This window comes from Sorex fumeus, unplaced genomic scaffold, assembly GCF_029834395.1.
Source record: "Sorex fumeus unplaced genomic scaffold, SorFum_2.1 ptg000122l, whole genome shotgun sequence".
Lineage (NCBI taxonomy): Eukaryota > Metazoa > Chordata > Mammalia > Eulipotyphla > Soricidae > Sorex > Sorex fumeus.
This window is the reverse complement of record NW_026606179.1, coordinates 51460500-51469218: the sequence shown is the minus strand read 5'-3', so window position 1 is coordinate 51469218 and position 8719 is coordinate 51460500. Positions and strand designations below refer to the sequence as shown.

The following is an 8719-nucleotide window of genomic DNA, read 5'->3' as shown; positions in this document are numbered from 1 at the left end:
GGAAGTGCCAAAAAAAGGGAAGTTTTTTCTTAAAAATTCAGGAAGAGCGTGGGGACGTGAGGGAGCTGAGAAGCAACTCGAACAGCCCGAAACAGTCCCGAGCTACCCGCGACGGTCCAGAGACGCCGCCAGACGGTCCAGCAGATCCGACTTCTTCCTTCGACTTTGCAGTCCCTGAGGCGGAGCCCGCCTGCCCCGCCCCGCCCCGCCCCGCCCCTTCCCCTCCTCAAGATGGCGGCACGAGCGTCACGGGCCGGGCAGGGCGCGCGCGGCCCTCTGGGAGCGGAAGTGGAGGCCGGCGCGGCTCTGCGCTGCGGCCGGGCCGGAAGAGGCGGGGCCGGGCCTGGCGGAGCCGCGAGAGTTGCGGGCGCGCTGACTGTCGCTGTTTGCGGGCGCCGAGAGCCGGCCTTGGCGGGCGGGTTGCGTCGCGATGCCGGAGCTGGCGGTGCAGAAGGTGGTCGTCCACCCCCTGGTGCTGCTCAGTGTGGTGGATCACTTCAACCGGTGAGCGGGCGGCGCGGGGCGGCATGGCGGGGCGGGCGGCGCGGGCGCTGCTGAGTCACGGGCGCGCCGGGGGCCGCAGAAGCCCCCCTCGAGGTCTCGGCGCCCGAGTCCCGGGCCTCGACCCGCTGCGTGCTCCGCTGCCCCGGCGGGGTGGGGAGCCGAGGAGACCGGGACGACCCCCGTGGCCGACGCCCCCGCCCCCCCGTCACCCCGGGACGGCCCGGCCCAGCCGAGTCCCCGGAAGGAAGCGCAGGGCTGCTCGCTCGGGGGTCGCCCCGTCGGTGGGAGCCGGGTTTGAGCGCCGGGGCGCCAGGGGACCCCCGCGTTCCTTGTACACGAGAGACCCCGGCCGGAGCCGCGGGGGCTGGCGGGTCGGGTAGGAAAAGATCCCGCAGGGCGCCCCGGTTCCCAGGCCTTGGAGGGTGGGGGAGCCCCTCCGCCGCCCCTGGGCCCTTGCACCCGCTCCTCCCGCTGCACCTGTTGAGCGCTCCGGAGTTTGCAGAGCAAGCGGAGCGGGTGGACGGCCGCCCGGGCCTCTTCTGCTGGGGAGCGCGGGGGGGTGGGGGATTCCGCACTAGAACTCTCTCACCCCCGCCCCGCCAGAGCTGCAGGCACCCCCCCACACACACACACACACCAGCACCGGCGATTGAGTCCTGCTACCTGCCACGCGCGCCGGTGCAAGGAGCCCACGGCGGACACTGCAGCCGTCCAGGGGAGGGTTTGGACGTGGGAGACCCAGGGCGCAGCCAGGGAGTGTGGGGTGTGCTGCGAAGCGTGGAGATGCCCCGCCTGAGAATCCCCCTCTGCCCCAAATCCGAACCGCCAGGAAGGCTGGGCCCTGCCGGCGACGCGCAGTGGTGTCCTGGCTCCGTGGCGTTCAAACCCCGAGTTCAGTCCGCGGTTCGGAAATTGTCACTGCAGGCGTTTCTAGAACACTAACCCAAGGCAGAACGCAGGCGGTGACCGGACCACCTCGGCTGCGTTTCACGGGGGGTCCCCGCCGGTCCTCGGGTCACAGAGTTGGTTGCATTGTTCCTGTATCTCACCTTTTGCTAGTGGTTCAGAGCAGAGAGAGTTTGTGACACTCTGGGACTTGTGTGTGTCGTACCCCCACCCACCCACCCAAATCCCTCGGAAGGTGTGATCTGGAGACACCGTGAAAATCCTCCTGGTCCAGCTATGCTCCTTGGAGGGGCCGCAAATGGTGCACAAGCCTCTAATCAGGGTCACTCTCCCAGTCGCCAGATGGCCCAGGCACTTTTGGTGGGACTTGTTCTAGTGGGACAGGTCAGCTGGGAGTGGACAATGCAGAGGAGGGCTGGCACCGCAGAACTTGGGTCATCTTTATCCCTGAAAAGACTTGAGGATAAGAAGTGGGTGGGGAGAGAGTTGGAAAGCAAAGATGGTAAGATGTGGGGACAGGTTTCTCAGACACCAACCAAGTAATGTTTTTTTGTTTGTTTTGGGACCACAGCAGGTGGTGTTCAGGGCTACTCCTGACTCTGTACTCAGAGGTCACTCGTGGTCGGTCTCCGGGTCTTAGGAAACCGTATGTGGTGCACGGGGATGGAACCCAAGTAGGCGCTGTGCAGGGAAAGTGCGCTTTCCGCTGTATTTCACATCACCCCCTCCGAGTAACATTGTAAAGGTCCTAAGAGTTGAGTTTTCTCCTCTCCATTTTTGTTTTCTCTGAAGTTTGTCACTTTCCTCAGGTATGAGGTGTGATTTTCATAGCCTAAGGTGAATAACTCTGCCAGCACTCACAGTACACGGGCACCCATTATAGTTACACAGATTTACCTGGTGCTAATGTAGGGGGTCTCACCCCCAGGTGAACTGTGTCTGTAGCCTCAACCTTCCTCTGAAGAAGCGTATAATTCTAGGGTTGCGGCTCTGCGTCTATCAGAATGACCTTCTCCTTTCTCATTCAGAATAGGCAAAGTTGGAAACCAGAAACGTGTGGTTGGTGTGCTTTTGGGGTCATGGCAAAAGAAAGTACTTGATGTATCCAACAGCTTTGCAGGTAAAAGAATTCTATATTTTTTTGGTTGTGGTTAATCTGTGAATTAGAAGAAATGTTCTTTCCTTTCTCTTTGTTTTTAACTACACCCAAGAGATTGTATTTCAGAATTGTGTATATGTAGAAGAGGGAAACTCCACCTCAGCTGGATAGTAAATACTTTAAATTTCAGGCTAACCATTCTCCATGCCAGTACCCAGCTCTGTTGAACTACAGCAGCTTGAGATGGCAGACAAATGAGGAGCTGTGATTAGAGATGCTTTCAGAGAATAAGGCAGTCGGGATAGTTCATCAGCCTCTGCACCAAAGCTGTAACCTGCCCATAGTTTATAGACGGAGCTGAGGGAGCCAGGCACTGTGACCTGTCACTGTTTCATGAATCTTGATAAGAACGTCTCCCATGAATGTCATGATTCAAGTAACATGAAAGAACAAAGTAACTGCTGGCATCACTTCTGGACTAGAGATCTCTAATGTTGTTATCTAAAAAGGACCAGGCAGCAGCTTGGTGGGAGAATTAGGAAGTGACGGGCTTTTGTCAAACTGAAGAATGTGTCTTTGTTAAAGGGAACAGGTGGCAGGTACAAATCAAATACATGGGTCGGGTCTGGCCCAGGGGTCCTCGTTCTCTCTGGCATCCTAAGCTTTTTTTTTTCCTCTTTAGTTCCTTTTGATGAAGATGACAAAGACGATTCTGTCTGGTTTTTAGACCATGATTACTTGGAGAACATGTATGGAATGTTTAAGAAGGTCAATGGTATGTCTTGGTTGTTTTTTTTTGTTTTTTTAACTGTTATGTTAGTTGGGCGGGGGGTATATGATGTTTAAATAATTCCTTTTCTGGGACTGGAGTGATAGTACAGCGGGTAGGGCGTTTGCCTTGCGGCCTGCCCGGGTTCGATTCCCAGCATCCCATATGGTCCCCTGTGCATCTCCAGGTGTGACCCAAAAAAGCAAAAAATAAATAATTCCTTTTCTTTGTCAAATGTCAGTCTATTCATTTAGATGTAAGAGATGGTAGTAGAAGAATGAGAAAATAAAGAAAGAGGAAGAGTAGCAGCAGTTTGTCAGCAGCAGGGGGAGCACCCACAGGCCATAGGAGCAGTGTCCTGCCAAGGAAGGGCCCCGTACCCAGAGAGCGGGGGTCGAACCCAGAAGTCTGTAAAGATTGACATAGAAGTCTGGGGCTTTGGGTGTGGCTCAAGAGTAGAGCATGCACTTGCCTTGCATGCATGAGGCCCCGGCATGGAAATAAAATTAAATAGATGTCTAGGAATTTTTTTCAAAATGCAGAACTTTCCCACCAGGGTTCTTGACCTTTTTTTTAAGGAAATTGTATAGCTCGTCATATAACAGTATAAATGCGTTTTTTTATTTTCTTTCCCAGCCAGAGAAAGGATCGTTGGGTGGTACCATACAGGCCCTAAATTACACAAGAATGACATCGCCATCAATGAACTCATGAAAAGATATTGCCCTAACTCAGTAAGTGTACTCTGTTCCTCAGATTCTTGATATTCTTGCCAGTTAATTCAAGAAAATGTTGTACAGAGAAAGCAGATCATTTTATCACTCTTCTATCAGTTACTTATTTTGAATCATTTTTTAGGGTTTTGTGCCAGCCAGTATGTTCAGGAAGTTACTGTAAACTCTTGCTGAATGCCAAATATGTTAATTACCTTAATCATCTCAATCAGGAAGACAGTGAGAAAACAGATTCAGAGTGGTTACTAAGGTCTAGAAGTGTGGACTAGGATTAAAATGTTGGTCACCTCTACTCTTATTCCCCCCACACCCGACCTCTTGGGCTGGAGCGATAGCACAGCGGGTAGGGCGTTTGCCTTGCACGCAGCCAACATGGCTGACCTGAGTTCGATTCCTCCGCCCCTCTCGGAGAGCCCGGCAAGCTACCGAGAGCATCTCGCCCGCACGGCAGAGCCTGGCAAGCTCCCCATGATGTACTCGATATGCCAAACACGGTAACAAGTCTCACGATGGACACGTTACTGGGCCCGCTTGAGCAAATCAATGAACAATGGGAGGACAGTGACAGTGATCCGACCTCTCAATTTAATGATGGTAAAGAATAGCAAATGATGAGCTCGTTTGACATGAAGAAAACTCAGTTTTGCTGAAAATCCAGATTTATGTCAGGTTGAATGAAATAGCTCCAGTTGCCATCCAGTGTGACTGTCATTATTCCTTCATCGAGGTGGTTTGCTGACATGTATTTTCTACCAGGTATTGGTCATTATTGACGTGAAGCCAAAGGACCTGGGACTGCCCACAGAAGCATATATCTCCGTGGAAGAAGTTCATGATGTAAGTCATTTTGCTACTTCTCAAGCAATTGAGCTTCTTTGCCTATTTTCAGCAAATTATTTTTTATCTCCGTACAAAAAGAGAGTTGTTTTCTGTCTACGGTTTGATGTTGCATTTTTTTCCACCAGGAGGTTTTGAATCACTAAATTTTAGAAATAGGGCCAGAGAAGTCTAAAATTCCCTTTTACACATGAATTTGAGTCCCAAAGTAGATAATTTCCCACAGGTGTTAACAGTAAAGCTAGCGCAGCGTCTGAATTTAGTTTGAATATAATGTACTTTTCATAAATTGGGCCCTGCTAAGCTGGAATTCTTCCTCCTTGAAGACTTTCTATCCCTTTAGAGGAAATCAAAGGTTTCCGAATAGTTGCCAGAGCTGGTGGGAACCGGTGGCAAAAAGTGATCAGACACTTGACTACCAACCAGTCAGGTGCCTATTGGGACTCGGCCTGTGTTACCAAAGGCGAACACCTTGACCCCGTGCTCGCCCCTAGAGCTGGAGTCTTGGATGTAGTCACAAACAGCAGCCGAAACCAGGCTCAGGTTCTTGGATAGAGTTTGATGAGAAAACGCGTATATATTTTCTTGTAAGAATTATTAGCACTTTGGGTGAGTGGAGTTCATTCTCGAATTTCCAGAGTCAAAGTCTGAGGGGTCGATTAATGTCTCATTGGATTTGATTGTGCAGCATGCAGTCTTAGATTAACTGGGGGCGGGGGCACTCATCTGTGCTCCAGGCTGACTCCTCACAGGGACCATAATGTGGTGCTGGGATTCAGGTGGGGCCGGCTGTGTGCAAGGCAAGTGCCTTTACTCCTTATACTGTCTCTCCAGCCCCACATTCATGGATATTTTCTTTTTGTTCTTTTGTTTCTTCTATTTGCTAATTTACTTGTTGGGGGCTACACCCTTTGGGTGTTCAGGAGCAAGGCCAGTGCCTTATCCCCTGACTTGTCTTTCCAGCCTATGTGTTTGGGGGTTGTTTTTGGTTTTTACTTTTGGGGCTATTCCTGGCAGTGTGCAGGGGTTACTCCTGGCTCTGCACTCAGGAACCACTCCTGGCAGTGCACAGGGGACCATATGGGATGCCGGGGATCAAACCCAGGTCAGCCACATGCAAGGCAAGGCACCTTACTGCACTACTGCTCCGGCCCCTCGATGTTTAGTTTTTTAAATCTAGGAAAATACTGAATTCACCTAGAAAACGTTTCTTACACGTTAATATCTTATCCTACTTCTTTAGGACTTCTCATACGTTAATACTTTATCCTACTTACACTCTATGACCAGAGAACAGATTTTCTTTTTAACGGGTATAGAAGGGACATGATTAGCCATATTGTAAGATGAAGCTAGAAAACTGGTACCTGAAGAGGCATGTCATGAAATCCTACAAGATACTGAAAGCCGCTGACCATCCCGGCAAGCGAGGCAGGAAGACCTTGGCAGGAGTCCCACAGTCCTGGATAGAAACATCAGAGCTAATGTTCCCCCTCCAGCGAGCCAGGTGCTCTCCCGTCCCACACAGCCAGGCATGAACCGGGCCGTCGCTGGAGCTTGTGGCCTCACAGTGCATAGTCTGTACAGGAATCTCATCTTGTCCTTCCCGGGGCCTGGGTGCCCCAGAGCCTTGGTAGCGCTTTGATAAGTCAGGCCACCAGAAAGCCAGATACAATGTGGGGGTGGGGGGTGGTGATTGTGGCTCTGTTCTCATCACATCCGAGGGCAAAGATGGGAAGAGGTTAGAAATCAGGCTTTCCTTAGAAACTAGCCAGTGATGAAGCCCCAGCAGCTCTGTCACTGGCGAGAGGACCCGAGCTTTCAGGGCCACCCTCGCCCACGCCCGAGGAAAACCAGAAGAGCCCGGGAGTGATGCCCGGTGTGAGTGCTGGGCTGTGAGTCAGGCGTTACAGTTTGCTCTCCTCTCAGGATGGAACCCCCACCTCGAAAACCTTCGAGCATGTGACCAGTGAGATCGGAGCTGAGGAAGCAGAAGAAGTGGGAGTGGAACACTTGTTACGGTGAGCGCACCCCGATAGCTGCACTCCCTCCAGACTGGGGAGACCAGGGTTCGAGGCCTGCATCAGCTCGAGGCTCTCGGGTTTCAGTTTGTGGCTGGGTGGACAGTGCACCTACCTGGAACCTGTCGTGGGGACTGTCACTGGGACGGATGAGTGATACCAAGCTGCCATATCCTCACAGGTCACTCAACCGTGTCATACTGAGAGTCTGCCGGTGGCTCTTGTTTTAAAATGCTTTGGTTTCTATAACTGGCTTGGAACAGTCATAGTTTTCTCAACTAATAAAGTTCCATCCAGTTAAAAACATTTCTGCCAAGTTAAGCTTTTCACGATAGTTTCTGGAAACACACAGAGAATGGGCTTTTTAAAGAAGAGGGACATTGAGGTAGCACACAGTAAAAATTAAAATTTACCCAGAGTGCCACTGTCAGATTAGGTAAAAATGGGTTTGTTTTGGCTCTCACAGTCCCTCTTCTGAAAAATGCCTCATGATGAGAAAATAACATTTCTTCTAAGGAAAACAAGATGAAGGTGGTTTATCCATATATCTTTATAAGTGGAAAAGTAACCTCAAAGGGGCAGGGGATGCCAGGGATTTGTACCCTGGGCCTCACCTTGATCTGAACCCTGATGCCTTTTCCTGCCCTTTGTGTGTCCCTAGAGACATCAAGGACACCACAGTGGGCACTCTGTCCCAGCGGATCACCAACCAGGTCCATGGTTTGAAAGGACTGAACTCCAAGCTTCTGGATATCAGGAGCTACCTAGAGAAAGTGGCCACGGGCAAGCTGCCCATCAACCACCAGATCATCTATCAGCTGCAGGACGTCTTCAACCTGCTGCCGGATGTCAGCCTGCAGGAGTTCGTCAAGGCCTTTTACCTGAAGACCAACGACCAGATGGTGGTGGTGTACTTGGCCTCGCTGATCAGGTCCGTGGTCGCCCTGCACAACCTCATCAACAACAAGATTGCCAACCGGGATGCCGAGAAGAAAGAAGGGCAGGAAAAGGAGGAGAGCAAGAAGGATAGGAAAGACGACAAGGAGAAGGAGAAAGAGAAGAGCGATGTAAAGAAAGAGGAGAAAAAGGAGAAAAAATAACCATGTAGCTTTCCAATTTGTAAATTAAAATCTTACAAACGAACTTGGTGTGCGGCCGGCGGGTTCTTTTCACTTGAGTGCTTGTCCGAAAGCTGTGGGTCCCGCCTGTGGCACTCCAGAACGGACAGACAGAGGGACAGGTCATGGACCTAAGGTGCAACTGTAAGTCGGGGGTGTGATAGTTCAGGCGTCAAATTGTGGGAGAAAGACGAAGTGAGTACAAGTCTTGGTACTCTAAATTCTTCTGTCAGTAAGACTGGGAGGCAGTTGACCCATCTCAAAAGACTCTGGGTTTTTGACCGTTTGTGAAGTTGCTAACCGGATTGCCTGGATCCCCGCGTGCTTTGCCTCAGCTCACCTGAGTCCGGGTTGTGGACACTTTGGTGTCCTCTGGGCATGGCTCCAGCCCAGTACACTGTTTACCTTCAGAGACACGATTAAAACAGCGTGGTTTGTAAATCTGTGTTGCAGTCGTCCTTGACTCAGTGCTGAGCCATTGTTTCCAGCAGTTGTGATAGTCCGGCCGAAGCTTATGCCTTACATGCATCAGGCCCTGGGTTCGCTCCCCAGTACCACAAAAGTAAATTTGTCATTTCAGACGTGAAATCTTTACAAAAGCACCTCATTCCCTAAAAAAAAAAAAGAAAGAAACATCATGGGTCCTAACTGCATCCAGTTCCTTCTGAGGTCAGGAGCGGGTTTCCAGAAGGGACACAGGCAGGTGCCCACAGCCAGCCTCTTGCCAGCAG

General features: G+C 51.3%; 1 protein-coding gene across 1 annotated transcript; it reads left to right on the top strand.

Annotated features, from left to right (window-relative positions):
• The first annotated feature begins 319 nt into the window (after positions 1-319).
• PSMD7 (proteasome 26S subunit, non-ATPase 7) lies at positions 320-8013 on the top strand. Its single transcript, XM_056136176.1, has 7 exons — positions 320-504; positions 2439-2530; positions 3192-3284; positions 3915-4012; positions 4769-4849; positions 6779-6870; positions 7532-8013. The coding sequence occupies exons 1-7, from the start codon at positions 431-433 to the stop codon at positions 7968-7970; spliced, it is 969 nt and encodes a 322-aa protein (XP_055992151.1). The 5' UTR covers positions 320-430; the 3' UTR covers positions 7971-8013.
• The last annotated feature ends 706 nt before the right edge of the window (positions 8014-8719 follow it).